The sequence below is a fragment of the Durotheca rogersii genome (assembly GCF_024521655.1).
Source record: "Durotheca rogersii strain YMJ 92031201 chromosome Unknown GGS23scaffold_20, whole genome shotgun sequence".
Lineage (NCBI taxonomy): Eukaryota > Fungi > Ascomycota > Sordariomycetes > Xylariales > Xylariaceae > Durotheca > Durotheca rogersii.
In genome coordinates, this window is record NW_026251251.1 from 529,049 (window position 1) to 544,448 (window position 15,400).

The 15,400-nt window shown below is 56.0% G+C and overlaps 5 protein-coding genes across 5 annotated transcripts; 4 read left to right on the forward strand and 1 right to left on the reverse strand.

Moving 5' to 3' along the window:
* Window positions 1-871: 871 nt before the first annotated feature.
* Window positions 872-2,872, forward strand: GGS23DRAFT_207325 (uncharacterized protein). Its single transcript, XM_051511850.1, has 6 exons — window positions 872-1,113; window positions 1,216-1,336; window positions 1,405-1,783; window positions 1,852-1,931; window positions 2,027-2,485; window positions 2,547-2,872. The coding sequence occupies exons 1-5, from the start codon at window positions 952-954 to the stop codon at window positions 2,416-2,418; spliced, it is 1,134 nt and encodes a 377-aa protein (XP_051369778.1). The 5' UTR covers window positions 872-951; the 3' UTR covers window positions 2,419-2,485; window positions 2,547-2,872.
* Window positions 2,873-4,237: 1,365 nt separating this feature from the next.
* On the forward strand, window positions 4,238-5,784 carry GGS23DRAFT_598947 (uncharacterized protein; the record flags this gene model as incomplete). The annotated part of the gene is made up of 2 exons (XM_051518856.1): window positions 4,238-4,322; window positions 5,243-5,784. The coding sequence occupies 2 exons, from the start codon at window positions 4,238-4,240 to the stop codon at window positions 5,782-5,784; spliced, it is 627 nt and encodes a 208-aa protein (XP_051369779.1).
* A 2,052-nt stretch (window positions 5,785-7,836) lies between these two features.
* GGS23DRAFT_578650 (uncharacterized protein) lies at window positions 7,837-10,305 on the forward strand. Its single transcript, XM_051517001.1, has 3 exons — window positions 7,837-8,654; window positions 8,726-9,280; window positions 9,489-10,305. The coding sequence occupies exons 1-3, from the start codon at window positions 8,552-8,554 to the stop codon at window positions 9,584-9,586; spliced, it is 756 nt and encodes a 251-aa protein (XP_051369780.1). The 5' UTR covers window positions 7,837-8,551; the 3' UTR covers window positions 9,587-10,305.
* Window positions 10,306-10,519: 214 nt separating this feature from the next.
* GGS23DRAFT_207441 (V-ATPase proteolipid subunit C-like domain-containing protein) lies at window positions 10,520-12,026 on the reverse strand. Its single transcript, XM_051511851.1, has 5 exons — window positions 11,814-12,026; window positions 11,509-11,706; window positions 11,228-11,340; window positions 10,886-11,056; window positions 10,520-10,759 (listed from the first exon to the last, which is right to left on the reverse strand). Exons 1-5 carry the CDS (start codon window positions 11,859-11,861, stop codon window positions 10,717-10,719), a joined length of 573 nt encoding a protein of 190 aa, XP_051369781.1. The 5' UTR covers window positions 11,862-12,026; the 3' UTR covers window positions 10,520-10,716.
* Window positions 12,027-12,758: 732 nt separating this feature from the next.
* On the forward strand, window positions 12,759-14,263 carry GGS23DRAFT_207448 (uncharacterized protein). Its single transcript, XM_051511852.1, has one exon. It carries the CDS (start codon window positions 13,165-13,167, stop codon window positions 13,969-13,971), a length of 807 nt encoding a protein of 268 aa, XP_051369782.1. The 5' UTR covers window positions 12,759-13,164; the 3' UTR covers window positions 13,972-14,263.
* The last annotated feature ends 1,137 nt before the right edge of the window (window positions 14,264-15,400 follow it).

Here is a 15,400-nt window from a genome sequence, read left to right on the forward strand (position 1 = left end):
CGCCATCGGCACACGCACGTAATGCACACTCGCACGTTCCCCTCAGTTGCGGGCGTTGGGTTTACAGTATATTGCTCTTCGCGACTCGCCGGCCAATAGGAAGTTTCGGGTACTACCACGGTTAACTGCCGGCCTTTGGACTTTGCGAGTTTGAACAACCAGCGGGGACTGCGCGCATATACGGTCAGGATAGAGGAGTTAGTCAGGTCTACTAGGCCTCCTCGACGGTTTCGGTGGCCTAGCAGACAAACCCGCTGTCCAAGAGCGGGTGTTACTGCTGCAACATGAACACCGGCGCCGACACCGACCAGCAAGCTAACGACGGCCTGTCTGAATGCCGCCCCAATAGTTACCTATTCACAGGTGCCACCTTCGGACTGTATGACGGTGCCAAGGTCACGAAAACCCGGGATGGTTCCCGGGGAGGATCCCGAGCCACAGGCTCAACCTCGAGCCATACCTAGGTAATTTAGAGGTGCCCGACTTGCAGCTTTCCGTTTTCTTCTCTCTCGTCGAGCTAACCACTATCAGGCTCTCGGGGAGGGCCAATATGCGGGACGACCTTTCGTCGTTTCCTACGAGTCTAATGCCTTCGTACTTTCGTACGCTGTGGAGCATCTCCGCAAGGGATTGCTTCGATGGCAAGCAGCAAGCCGGTGGCAGCCGGGCAAGGTTGTCCTACGAGCACTCGGGTGCTAAATTTCGCTCCACGCAAACAATGCACCGCCCTTACCGAACGAGCATACCGATACACCTCTATTATATACTTACCTGCCTACCAGATATCTAACCCACCTACCATTGATATATAAAAGCCGCTGCTGCCGTAGAATTGGCCATGGCTAGTTCGCACAGGACTACTCGAGCCAGCTCTCGTCTCGCGCGCCCCGGACTTAGCTGAGGAATCCCAATCGACTTAGGCTCAGAGCGGAAGAAGAGCATTCTGCGGCCATGGCTACCTCGGGAGAGATGCCCGAGGGACTCGGGCGGAGGACGATAATCGCTGCCGTCCTGCTGTGCTTTTTCTCCGTCATATCTGTCAGCCTGCGACTCTGGGTCCGGCTTAAGATCGGGGCAAGAGGCCTGGACGATCTCCTGATGACAATAGCCCTGGTAAGTCGCGAGCGTTCCTAGCTGGGGAAGAAAAAATCGTGAAGGGAAACGGAGGCCCATGGGCCGGCTTCGGATGCTAACAATGTGACACTGCACCTACAGATGTTCTTCATAGGCTGCGTCACCAGCAGCTCTATTGGTTGTTTCTCGGGAATTGGCGCAACCGACGAAGTTATACAGAGGATGGACCCGTCGGGAGAGATGCACAAGAATGCGGTGAAGAGTATGCGTCGTCTTAACCCCATAACGACCGGGAAACTGACCTCTTTTTCTCACCCTTCTCCCCTCCAGTGTCTGTCATCTTCAACATCAACTACATGTGGTGCCACGGCTTTATCAAGACTGCCATCTGCACCGCCCTCCTACGGATCACCAAGGCGAAGCGCTACGTTATCCCTATATGGGTGGTGATGCTCCTGAGCGTCGTCTTCAGCTTCATCGGGTTCATAATTGTGATGACGCGATGCACCCCGCTAGCCGCGAACTGGGAACATTCCGCTGGCGTGTGCAACGGGATCGGCAAGGTCGGCAAAATTAGCATTGCCGTGTCGGGCATCTCCATCTTGACCGACTGGTCGTGCGCTATCATCCCCGCCTTCATCCTGTGGAATTTGAACATGAAGCTCAGCGTCAAGCTCTCTCTCGCATTCGTCCTCGCCCTTGGTATTCTGTGAGATATCCCTCCCCTTCTGTCCCTTGCTCTGTATACGGCAATAGCTGACCTGCTTGGTATTGTAGAGCCAGTGTCTCTACTTGTATTCGGCTGCAATACCTCCCCATTCGCACCAACCATCGCAACCGTTCTCAGAATGCCCTCCGTAAGTAATCAAGCCATTGGGCATCCCGTACACTACGGCCCCTAGTTGTCTGGCTTAGGGGGGGGGGGGCTGACTGCTGAATGTTTTATACGCAGAAAACCTCGGGTACATTATCATGTGGTCTATTGCCGAATGCGGCATTGGCATCATTGCTGGCTCGCTCCCGCCGCTCCGCCCGCTCTTCAACAGATGCGAGCTCAACCTCGACGGGCGGGGCATGCGAGCTTACGTGAATAACATACTCGAAACCCGCGGCAGCCAAAAAAACATCCCCAGCGGCGCCCGGTCCATACGGCTCGATAGCTTGCCGAACCTAGGGGACTTGAGGACTAACTGCCTGACAAGCCAACGACAATCGCGATGGCCGGGAAGCCAGACCGTCGACGGGAGCTCAAGCCGGAAGCTTCTCATCGTGAAGGACACGCGGATAGATGTCGAATTCGGTGCGGCGGACGCCGCGAAGCCGGCGAGCAGAAACGGAACGTGAGAGCTCTCATCGACTTCCGCGCCGTAGTGTTATCACCACCCCTGCTTTACTTTTGTCTTCGTGCACGGTAAGCCACGCATATTTGAGAATCCACTCCTGTATAGCACCACATGCTTATTTCTAAAAAGGTAATTAAAAAAGAAAGGAGGAAGAAAGGAAAAAGGAAGCTCTAAACAACCGGTGTCAAATTGTTGAGTAGACAGGTTGTTGATGGTTATCGGCTGGTGGAGACTAGGGGAGTAAACATGGATTCCTTAGGCGGATAAGCGGGAGTTTAATATCAGCGGGTTCGGAATCGGACTGGCCGGACCGAGGGTTCTCTAGTCTGGGGCAGAAGGTAATACGGGTTATATACAACTACCATAGATTTCATATACTAAGTGCATTTCACTTAGTAGCCGTCAAACTGCACCGCCCACGCCTCTCTCGACCCTTGTTGTTCTCTCCCGTCCTGTCCTGGACGGCTAGCTGATGGTCTGTCTCGGCACCCAAACCTGGCGCCTTCGGCCAATCAGGGCACAAAGTATTATCTGGATCAGGAAATCAGAATACCTTGGCACGACGCTCCCCATCTAAGTGTAAGCAAATAGTACCTGGTAAACGACAAGACTCCGTGACGTGGTTACTTGACCGCTAGGGGGCGGGAAGTAAGCATTGGCGAGAAACACGATTCCCACTTGTCCGCTGGCTTCTTCGACCGCCTAGGTATCTAGTCATAACCCAACCTCGAAAAACGGGGGGCTGAGGCGGCGTTCGAAGGATGCTTCGACTTATTCGACCGGCTGAATAGACGGCCGCTACGAACAAGCAAGTACGCGAATCCGGGTCTCGGGTAGGCCAAGCTCCCATGCTAAGTACGGCGCTCCGCCCAACACGTGCCGGGCAGGAGGCCGCCGGGTCGTTGCGAGATGCCTGCGAGAGCGACCGCGGCCACTGCTCGAGACGCGCCAGCCTGGCAACGCCCCCGCGAATAACAAGACGACATTATCCGCATTCATCTTCCTGGAAACCAGAGCATAGCAGGAAGAGACCCAGGATAGGCGAAACCCCGCTTCTCGCGACCCTGCTAGGAGCTATCCGATCGCAAGGGTTGTGTTGCGCACCAGTTTCCATGCACTTGGTGTCTATCCGATTCCTAGCATATCACACACCTCTCGCCCCGAGCTGAACAGCGTGATACTACCTCCCCGCTGCCGCTAGGGGCTCGTCGAGGAGGCGAAGTTTAGCGGCGAGTACCTACCTACCTCTTGTCTCTCTCCTTCCCGTCCTAGCTGACAGCAACATGAGCCGGCCCAGCACGACCTCGGGGACGCCGGCTGATTCGCTCGCGGGGTAGGCGGGAGAGAGCAGGATGTGAACTCGGACGGTAGAGAGGGGGGGCGGGGGTTGTTGGCTCTGGCCTTGTTTCGGCGGGTAGATACTGCGGCAGCAAGACAGCATCGCCTCCCTGGGCCCAAGGCCGCACTCTGCTGGGCGGCTCACTGCATCTCGATTTTCTCTGCTGCTAGGCGACGACGGCACGCTACATAAGGACTACCCTCGCCCCCGCCACCCCAACACGGGGTTCAGGGTGGCTCGCCCTAGACCTCGCGACTCGCCTCAGCGCCTATACTCTGCCCCCCACGCACGGACGAATCGGAATAAGCTCCGCATGCCTCCATCGAAAGCTGTCGGGGCTGAGACAACGGGACTTCCCGGCCCCTGCTCGCACACCGTCTATCGCCAGGCACGAATAGCGTTCCCGGGCGGCCCGGACTGCATCCATCCCGGGGGGCGAGGGCGAGCGGATGTACTAGCGGCAGGTATGCGAGTACGCACCATGTGCGTCGAGTGCTTCGACCAGCCGGGGATGCCGACCTCGCAGCAGAGCGGGGTGGGGTGCCAGGTGCGACAACTCGACGCTCGTTTGTGCCACCGAGGGTAGCGCAGCCTGGCCGCTAGCCGGCGCGGCGAGAGCGGGGGAGGGGGGGGCGCACCGCGTCCCGAAGCCACGGCGGACAGGCGGAGCAGGCGAGATGGCGCACCTACGCATGCCGTGCTACGTGTGCATCCGCGGTAGGCCCCCCCAAGCTCAGCTGGGCACGCCTAACACGACGAAAATCGCCGCCGTGTCCGGAAGACGCCTGCGAATGCGGTGCCGTCGCCCGCGCGGTTTCGGCCTTCTAAAGTATATCGGCCCGCCTCGGAAATCCGCGTAGTTGAAAAAGAAAGTGGCGTCAACGTGGTGGGTAGTAGAAGGAAGCAAGCATCTTACCAGAGATCTGGGATCGGACCGGGGTCAGATCGCCAAGCCGGCGGCGTCGGTCGATCGTTTCCTGGGCCCGCGTTGCCAGGGCGACGGAGAATACGAGGTCGACCGGGGACAATTGGGGGTTGAGACGGCGCTACCCGGTGGGTAGGAGGCGTTTACGTCTTCATCTATTCTGGTTTTTTAAAAACTTGGAATTCTGAATTTCAACTACTTGAGAGTCAAGTCTACGCCGTTATGTGCACATGTCTAGGTGTTTACTTTAAGTATACCTACCTTCGCGCGCCTTGATTGAATTGCCGATGCCAGAGGATGCTATTGACATCGTCGCAAGTCTCGGTTGTGTTTTCGTCGGGAATCGGTACGGCTAAACCCCCCTCCCCCTCACCGCCCCTGTTTCCCGCTTTCCCCTCACCGACCCTCCCGCCATTCGTCCGTACCTACGGACGAGAACGAGCTAGCCCCGGGAACACGCCCGGGAGCTACACGTTCGTAGACGGCTGTCAGGAGCCGCACAGCTTCGGCGCGAGGGTTCGATGGGCTAACAAGAGGACGCCTGCACGCTCTCGTCGATAGTGATCCTGTGCACGGCCGCGCTCTTCCTCAGCGGCTACGTGATCCAGCAGCGGACGCTCCGCGACCTGCGCGCCGCCATCCGGCCGAAGCGCGTGCCGCGGCCGAGCCCCAAGGTCTACTACCTGCCGGACGACAGCCCCGTCGCCGCCGAGCAGCCCATCGCGGAAGCGCCGCGTCCGCAGGGCCACGACGATTTCGTCGTCATTCGGCCCTCGCTGCCCGGCCAGAGGCCGAGGAGCAGGGACGCGAGTAAGAGCGGCCAACTGCAGCCGGTCGCCGCGCCGGTGAGGGAGGAGGAGGAGGAGGAGGAGGAGGATGAGGTGGGGGAGCGGGAAGATGATGTCGGCGTCGCGGATGCTGCGGCCGGGGCTGGGGAGGAGCAGGAGGGCGGCGGAGGCGGCGGCAATGACGGGAATACGGACGGCATCGTAAGCGACGAGAAGCCGATTAGCCGTGCCGAGAGAAGGCGGCGGATCAAAGAAGAGATCCGTCGCTTGTCAGAGGGCATGGAGCCGGTGTACTACCAACGCCGGCTCTGGTAAAGCAGGGCTTGATCTTGATCAGTTGTAGGATTGGCATCGTTCATTTGGTACTGGCTCGCATACGCATACGCATCTACGGTTTCTGGGGCCGGTTGGGCGGATGGGACGGTAAAAGGAATTTGCTCGGGCGGACTATTTGGATTCTCTGCTCATCAACAGGGCGGGGCATTACCTAGACTTACTCGGGGCACTACAGTTTTTTCCTCTCTTTCGAATACACCTATACATATCCGCCTACATACAGCTACACCAGGTGGATGTCGATGGTAGTGACCAAGCTGTACCGGTCGGGTACGTGACCGTCTGTAGCCTCTAAGCTATATTACGATGGAAATGTCGATATAGGGATTGGCAGGATATGTAGCCTGCCAAGTTTTCAGACGTCGCAGCATCGGAGGCTGTTTGGAAGTTGTGTTGCGACGAAGGATTCTAGCAGAGTTAGAGCACCTGGCCTTGTGTCATCTGAGCTTGATTCGGAACCTCACATTGCTGAAGAGGGGTGGCCCAGCCGGGTCTCACTTGACGTCTTGCAGGTGACCCGTTGCCTACCTGGGCCTACCTGGGCCTACCTGGGCCTACCTGGGCGATAAGGGCAACATATAGCACCCCATCGGGTAGGTAGCGTGGCCTACAGATACCGTTAGTGTGGCTATCTCGCCATTGCCGTCGTCGTCAAAAGCCCCTCCGGAGCACTTTATGGACCTGAGCAACACGTATTGGGTCTCGGGACGGGATCATCCTCAAGATGCGATGCATGATTGATGAAGGATCGAAGAGCCGAATAGGTACGTGATATGACGAAATAGCGTAGTCGCATTGGCATTGATCATCTGGCTGCTTCTTTCTCTTGTGGTGGAGGGGGTGCGGGAGGTGAAGGAGGGCATCAGGACCGGGGAGGAAGACAGGGAGGGGAGGGACAGCTGGCATTACCTCTATCTCTTCCGCTAATATTAGGTACAAGACGTCTAACGTACTTACCTAGGTACCTCTCACCTCTAGGAGGTACCTAAGCTACCTGGTACTTATGCATATTTTATGTCGTAATACGCATAGTGCTTGGAGGTTGCATCTGCTCTGCTTATTTCCGTTTATGTCGTCTAGCTAACGTGTGCTCCTCTCATGAGCTCGTCATCTCAGGTACCGAACACACACCAGAGGACTCGGTTAGATAGTGCTTGCCTTGGATGCTTACCCGTGAAGCTCGGTCAACTTCGTCATACCTACCTAAGTGGATACTACATAGTAGGTACCCAGGTACCTAACCTGAGGTAGGCTTAAGTCCGAGCAAATTACAAGGACATAGGTGCCTACCTGATAAGCATGCATTTTTTTTTTAGGTATATTCCTTTGTCGCCTATGTCAATGCCATCATCCTGCGCCGCCGTTGAGAAATGCGGTATTATTCTGCCCCTCTGCACAGGTGGACCAACCCCAAGCGTTGAGTTGGGCAACGGATTGAAGTACCTAATGCAGCAGCACACATACCTAGGTATCTGTGATACAGGCAGGTCAGGTAAGCACATGTCTAAGCTTCCTACCTACCTCCTAGGTACCTACCTAGGGCACACGATAATTATCGAAGATAGTCCGACTCAACCGGAGCCGGACTAAGAAAACGAAGAGGCTCTGCAGGGGATGGAAAGGTTACTTGCGCCTATGTAGACGGACTCGGCGGGGCATGTCTACGTAGAGCCGGAGGGCCAATGTTTCGCCAACTAACCAACCAGAGGCGTAGGATCAAGTCGAGCCTGGCGAGCGCAACTTTCATAGCGTGTCCAGAGTGATGATTCCACCACTTCTACCTGTTATCAAAGACGGTCTCTAACTTGACCGCCCCCCCCTCTTGCTCGCCCGCTGACTTCCGTGGGCCCGACAGGCAGGAAAGCGGTCTCGGCGTGGGCCTACTATCCGTGAGGAAGATGTAGGCCTAGGCCCAGACATCTGCCTACCTTAAACCTGCCCAGGTGGGAGGAGTCCGGGGACCCGGCAGTAATACAAAGCAGCAGCGCCACAGGCTTACCTACCTGCTGTTACTACAGGTAACAGGTACCTCCTAAGGTAGGTACCTACCTAGATACCGAACTTAGGTGTAGGTACGTACTTGAAAGTACCCAAGGTACCTGCGAACTCCTATGACAATTGCAACCCTTCAGGTAGATTGCAGCAAAACGAGGTCGCTGCCCAGCCCAACCTTGCAGTTGTCGTACCTGCCCGTCGTGCAGCTGCGTCATTCTGGATGGTCCGGTAGAAGGAGCCTTGCGAGACTGGTGGCACCGAGCTGCGGTCCGCCCGGCCCCAGCAGCAGCCACCCAGCAACCCAGCACAGCCAGTAGTAGCGTTCTCTGCATCGGTTCAACCCCCGCGTTCGACGTCGTGGTTGGCCCGGCCCTTGGGCCTGGCCTGCGTCCACCCATCTCTCCCCTCCCGCTCTTGTCCTTCCACCCATTCCCCATCCTAGCGACCCTCTCCCTGCAGTCCTCACGTGTGCATTTGTAACGAAACAACTTCCTCTCCCGCCTTTATCAATCCCCCGGAGCCTGGTCGGTGCTGGTGGTGGTGTGAGAGAAGAGAGAGTGTGTGTGCCTGCCTCATCGTGACTAACCTTGCTGCTGTTGCAGAGCCTTTTGATGACACGGGCTTGAATGATAAGGCTCCCTGGAGTTCCACCAGATGCGTCGGGTCTTCCTCTCCAATCTCGCTCCTCCTTGACGCTCGTTTTGCTCGCCAACTCGCCCAGCGATACTCTACACCTCACAGCGTCGACGCGATGTCTACCGAAACCGCCATTCATAATGGGCCGTCTCGCCTGGAAGGCCTGAGTGCCGAGGACTTCGAGACGGCCTCTATCCGCTCGGCCGCCCCGTCTTACGGTGAGCCGACACTCCCTCCCGACGTCCCGAGGTATCGGGGAAGTGCTGATCCGAGAGATGTTCTCTACTAGTCTCCGAGGCGCCGTCGTACCATTCGACGATCCTGACAAACGAGAGCGTTCCCGCCTACACTCCCCGGGAGCCGCAGAGCTCATCCCAATCGTCGCGATCGCCACCGCCTCGCTACACATCCTCATCCATGCTAAACTTGTCCCCCACGCCGACGCCCATGACGTCGACTTTTGCTCCTGGGGCCGGCCTCCCGCGGATTCCCTCGCCCCGCCGCCGCAACGACGCACCACACCTCGGCCATTTCCACGTCCCCTCCTGGTCGTCAATGAGCAACAACCCGAACACTCGCCACTACCAGAGGGTGGCGCACCGCCGCGTATCTGCAGCCAACAACGGTGCTTGGGTTGAGGGTGCCTTGCGCACCGCCATCGACCGCATTCATGCCGCAGCCACCACCACCGACGACGACGACGATCCGAACAAGGTCCGGCCTCTCGAAGATCCGTACCTTGTCGGCGAGGAGGCGGCTGCGAGGGCGAAACGCGAGAGGCTGGCTCGACAGAACGGCGACGATATCCTCCTGCGTGAGGAGAGAAGGTGGGACTGGTTTCTAGGTGCGTATAGTCTCTCTACTCTCTCGTCTGAAAGTCCCCTCTTCTGCTTTATTCGTGTCTGCGGAGGAGTGTGTTTTTTTTTTTCTTTTTTGGCTTGGATGTCGCCATAAGACAGCCCTGTCGTCGCTCTCCTCCAGCTTGATTTGCTCGTACCCAGCTGGTGAGGCATTTACATGCCGAGTGCTGACGTTTTACCTAAAATGTGCAGCCCAAATGAGGGAAACGGAGGACCGGGACCGAAACTGGAGCAACTATCGCAGAAACGTCGAAAGTCGCGGCAGGCTCGCTCTCCGCTTCGGCCGATGAGTAGTATTGAACTACTTGCTTGGCCCGACCTGCCTAGAAGCTATCGTTACGACAGCTATCTCTCTCGCCTGCTAATCCCCATCTATTGACGATGAGGGAAACTGAGATCGACCACGTCTGCCTTCTAGTTCGTATCGCTCTTTAGTGTAACTTGTTCTTAAGTCAGGTATCTTAGCTGTCCTTTCTTTTCTTGTATGCATTGGGCGGAGCTACCATTTCGGCGTCATTCGGAGCAAGCTAGATCGGCTCGGGTGGCGTGCTTCCCCCTCCCTGTTTCTGTCCCTCTCCGCGGTGATTTAGGATTCGATAGAAGACGGAGGGCGCGCGCTGTCATTATCGTAGTCGAGGTTACGAATGGGGCGAAATCCGGGACACATCGAGAACCAGAACCTGCTCATAGTCGTCGTCGTCGTCATACACCACTCCTTATCCCTTTAGTTTAGCCAGTCGTGTTTTCGCCATGCGACGATGGGCCGTCCTAAAATGGCCCGTATCTAGCATTGATTTTCATTGAAAATGTGCGAATACTGAGATCAGGGTCAACAAGCAACAACGGCCTGGGGCCCAAACGTAGTGACGATATTGTCGTGGTGATTTCGCGTATTGCTACTTTGAGCCACCGTCCCGTCCACTACCTAGTTGATTCAAAGCCATCCGTTTCTTCTGGACGTTGACGACTTACCTGACCGATCCTAGAACGAGTCTCTTGCCTCACTCCCACCCCCCCTTCACACATGTGGCCCGTTCTGCAGTTCTACAATACATACCCGTAAAACGCCGTCGAACATGCCAGTTATAATTCGATTACACTTTGTTTTCCAAGCCTCTACGAAGACCAAATTTTCTCTTCTCTTCTGTTCTCTCTTCTCCCCTTTCTACTGTCTCGTCCTTCGATTCTAGACACTCAAATTTTTGGGGGGGCGTATTGATTCGTGCGGGTGTGCGTGTGCTCGTAGACGTCGACGATGTTATGGTATGCTGGGCCGGGAATCGCAAAAGCGAGACGAGTAACGAGAAACTTCTTCTCTGGTTCCGGTGAGGAAGGGGGGAGCTAGGCCCCGCATTGGTCCGACAAAAAAAAAACCGAGAGAGAGAGAGATGCTCCGCCCTTCCCCAGTTCGGGCCGGACCTTAACCCTTGCTCTTGCTGTTGAGGAGGAGGGCGACGATGAGACTATCGCGCGCGCGGACGGGTTAGCATGTTGCCGCCGCCGGCGTCTTTCTCCTCTCTGCTTTCTAGGGGGGTTCGAGTAGCGGGAAGGGGAAGGAAGGGGGGGAAATGGGGAGGAACTGGACTTACCCGTAGAGACCGAGGACCTCGCCGAAGATGAGGATCAGCACCATGCCGACGAATATGCGCGACTGCTCCATGTAGGCGCGCACGCCCTTGTCGCCGACGATGCCGATGCAGTACCCGGCCGCGAGCCCGGTGATGCCGACCGAGATGCCGCACCCGAGATGCATAAAGCCACTGTGTTCTTGACGTTAGTTTTTTCCTACGCTCTCTTTTTCGTTTCGGGCCTCGTATTCTTTTTCTGTCCCTACTCCCTTCTTTCTCTTTTTTCAAAGTCCCCCGAGCTGGGTTTGGAGCGCCTGCATATAGGTATGGAGGCGCCCGCGGGCGGAGGGGGGGGAAGCGTACCTGAATAGGCTGTAGCTCCGGTCCGACGGCGGGGCCATATCTTCGGCGATGAGAACCGCGATGACGAGCGAGTAGACAGCGATGATACCGGACATGACGACGGGGATTAGGCACTGGGTTTATAGACGGGCGGGCGGCCTTCGTTAGCAACTCTCGTCGCGTAGAAAAGGTAGTAGCGCGAGTCGCGTAGATGTATCGCTGGGCGGAGCAGAGCGAATCGATGGGACCGCCAAACCCGCGGCGCCGCGCACGTACGTATGCGTGTTGGGAGGACTACCAACCTTCATGATCAGGTCTGGCCTGAAGGTGCCGACGCCGGCGATGCCGATCCCCGACTTTGCCGTGCCGTATGCCGCGCCGATACCTGTAGGTTCCTCGTCGTCAGCACATGCGCGGTCGATGGGGCTGCTAGGCCGCGTGGGGGTTGGGAGTCGGGACGCGTTCGTACTTCCGAAGATCATCGACGCTGCGATGCCGGCCTGCGGTTCGCCAGGATCAGCGCCCAGTCCTACCGAAATGCCGCCTGGAGCCTCGTTCCGCGGCGCGACAGAACAAGCAACAGAGGGAGCGAGGGAGGAAGGCTTACCATGCCGAGGAAAGGGGCAAACTTTGGCGCGATCTCCGACTCGTCCATGATGGATAAAAGCGAGCTATGCCTTTCCTCTGTAGAGATGGAATTGGTATAACGGACCGGGGGGGGGGGGGGGGGGGTGGATGAGATTCGCGAGTGGTGGCTGTTTGCCGTATCCGTCAGTGCTCGAAGTTGTATGAAGCTGAAGCTAACATTGGAACTGCTTACATCTGAGCAAGCGACCAGTTGCGGTGCCGTGTCTCATCAAGGCTAGGGTAAAACTGGGAACTGCTGCTGAGACGGTGTCACGTGAGATATACTTGATTACATAACGCATGTATGTTCTCCTCCCTTCCTCCCCCGCAAGATGAACAAGCGCCCCCTCAACCCCGTTTTTGCATCGTTGCATTCGTACACTCCCACCTGAAGTATCCTAGAGAATCGAAATTGAAGATGACCTCAATGTAGGCATCATTCTATTTCCCCTCACGCCGATAGGTACATAAACGTGCGGGCTGTAATTCCATTGGTCCAATTTACGAAGTCGCGGTCGACGCGAAGGTGGCTGGTCGATATCTGCGTCCGGATGTAAAAATATTGAGATCCCCGTCTCGATGAAGAGGTTCGTGAGGCCTGCCGTAGGACTATCTGGAGAATTCCCAGGGTGCGACGCCCAGCTAAAATCCCGCCTTAACCTCGCATCTAGATCAAGCTTAAATCGTCCACACGAGAACCAACCGCCCAGCTTCGAGGCAAGGCTGGGTTCAGCTGACATCAGTGGCTATATATTGTATATTACAGAATACCGAATTATAATCCGCTTCCCCAAACTAGAAAGTTGCGGCAGCCACATACGGGCCAAGCCCAGATAAACAGCGTAGGTGAGGTGCACGCTGGAAGGTTATCCATTATGTCAGATGTTAAATATTGTTATGAGGGCGCTGATAGGGTTTCAAGGCCTACGCGCAATAAGCCGACGACATCAAATTTCTTACGACCGAGTCCTCGTCGGTCTCTGTTAGGAAGTCGATTAGCTACGTTGCCGTTGAAGTCCTGCCTATCAATACCTTAACTCAGAGTTGTTGTGGGTTCAGGACCTAGAGTTCGTAGGCGTGCCAATTATCCTCCCAAGGACAACGATCAAACGGCTCTCGGTAAGGAGTTGGGTGCTCGTCGGGTATATATGAGATCCTATCGACTACCTTTGACGAGAAGGTAATCTAGAGCTCTCAACTCAAAGCGTTCACCTCATCACATATTTTTCCATAGACATAATAGCACTTTCCCCTGAGTTGCGTCCAACGTCCTCCCAAACCGACACACAGCTCAGCAGATAACTCGGCTGCTAGTCTTGATCCATTCCATCATGCTGAATTTGCAGATTCTTGCCCTACTAGTAGGCGCATCTCTGGTCGGCAGTGCTGCAGCGGTAGTCACCGAACGCGATACGGCAACCACTGGCTTGGGAGCACTCGGTGCTCGGGCCACCACCATCACCGCCGTGGAACCATGCCCGTATATCGGCAGCACCTGTCCAGCCGGCGGCTTCAACGTCGAGTATTACAGCAACCCCTTGGGTACTTATGGCCGGGAGGGTTTCCCTTCGTCCTATTACATCACGGATAGGCTCACCCCACTCAGCTCGTCTCTCACGAATGTGACGGGGTTCGTCCAGGACGACAGTCCGGGAAACCCGACTGATCCGGGCGTTACCCACCCCAACCCGGAGTTTCCGGATGCCGCGGGCGCCTACTGGCCAGGTTGGACGCGAGACACGAACGGCGGAATTGCCGTGGACGCCAACAATTTTACCCTCGTCTATTCAGGGTACTATAAGGCACCCCTGTCGGGGACGTACACGTTCTGCACCTCGGCTGACAACCGGAACGAGCTCTACCTCGGCCACGGCAACGCGTTCAACTGCTGGAACGCCGTGGCCCCGGCGGACGGGGTCGAGCCGCTCGCCGTGGCTATGGGCGGCAACTTCCAGAACCCCGAGGCTTGCGCGGACGTTGAGCTCGAGGCCGGCAAGTATTACCCCGTGCGCAACGTCATGGGTAACTGGCAAGGTCCTTCGGCCTTCAGCTTCACCGTCCGCGTGGCGGGCCTGCCGTGCTCGTCGAACGAGTTCGCCGGGCTCGTGTATCCTCGTGAATGCGCTCCCCTCGCCTAAAGGGGCGAAAAAGTGTGTGGGTGGTGGGGGAGAGCGAGTAAGGGAGAGGGGTTAGAGCAGCAAGGCTACTTGTGGGCAGGGGTATAGGGAGAACCGACTGAAAAGTATCGATATTTCGACGCTGATTCTTTTTATTGGGTTATAGGTACCTTCGTTTCTAATTGGCTGTATTGTGCTGGTTCGGTTGATGTCTGGTGATAGAGCGAATCTGTACAGGACAATATCTGCTAAATTCTCTGTTCATTAATGTGCGATACAAGCATAGGCTGACCTACCTAGGTAGCAAATGTAACGATTCTGACAGCTGTGGATACTCGCGTGTTCGTGTTGACAGACATCCCGACCATATCCCTCTTTCGAGACAACGACGCAAAGAGGGAGGGAGGAGAGGGGATAGCAAATGCATACATATAGGAAGATGAAGAGGCGTTTTTTCCCCTTACGTTTTCTTAATAAAAAAAAAAAGGAATGGAGTTCAAGGAATAGATAATCAAGATATTATTTGCACCCAACTCTTAGGAGCCATGTGCACATGCTTCTAAAACACGAGTCGTTTGTGTTAGACATAGTCATCGTGGAATCGGTCATAAGATCGGGTTCGAGTAGGTGTAGTCAGTAAGCCAGCAAGTCACTCGGCATTGATACTTGTCGATGGGAGAGGTCATTCTCCGCTCGGACTGGCACTCTCCTTTCCCCGCCCCCAACAATGGGCGGAACGACATGAACGAGATGATGTCTCTTGATTGTCCGGTCAGATACCATAAAAGAACAAGAAAAGAAGAAGGGCGGAAAATCGTGTACAATTTCGGCGGGTGGTTTAACTCGGGGGAGGCATCGTCATCTCGGTCGTTCCGTTGATCACGACTTAAGCGCATCATTGGGACTGCCACATCCTCTTTCCCGATGTGAGCAGGAGGGGCGTCCGCATCTCGTCCACCTGCTCGGTATTGCCCAGCATACCACGTATACCACGTATACCATATATACCACATATACACATGGGCATTCACCTCCGGCATGTATTCGTGTGCAACTGGTGTCGCGATTTCTTATACGAGGCATACCACCATCGGTGTGTATCGTGGCCGGGGCATGCGCAATACCACCTGGGGAAATTGTTAAATTGCGAAAGGACAAGAAGGGGAAAATGAGGGGCGACGAGAGGGGGAAAAAAGGCTGCGAGGATGGCTTCGGAATAAACTCGCTCGTCCCCTGGTGGAGGAGAAGAAAGCAAAGAAAAGCAAGCGACTTGGAGATGCCTTAGGTAGGTAAGATGGAAACCCAGAAACAAGCCTCTCTCTCGCCTTCCATCCGCCTCTTATCTAACTTGGCTGATTTGATCGGGCTGAGTTCCATGATGTGTGGGGGGATGGGGATACGCTACGTACTCCTGAGGTACCTTAGGTGTCATAGGTCGGTAGGTAGGTGG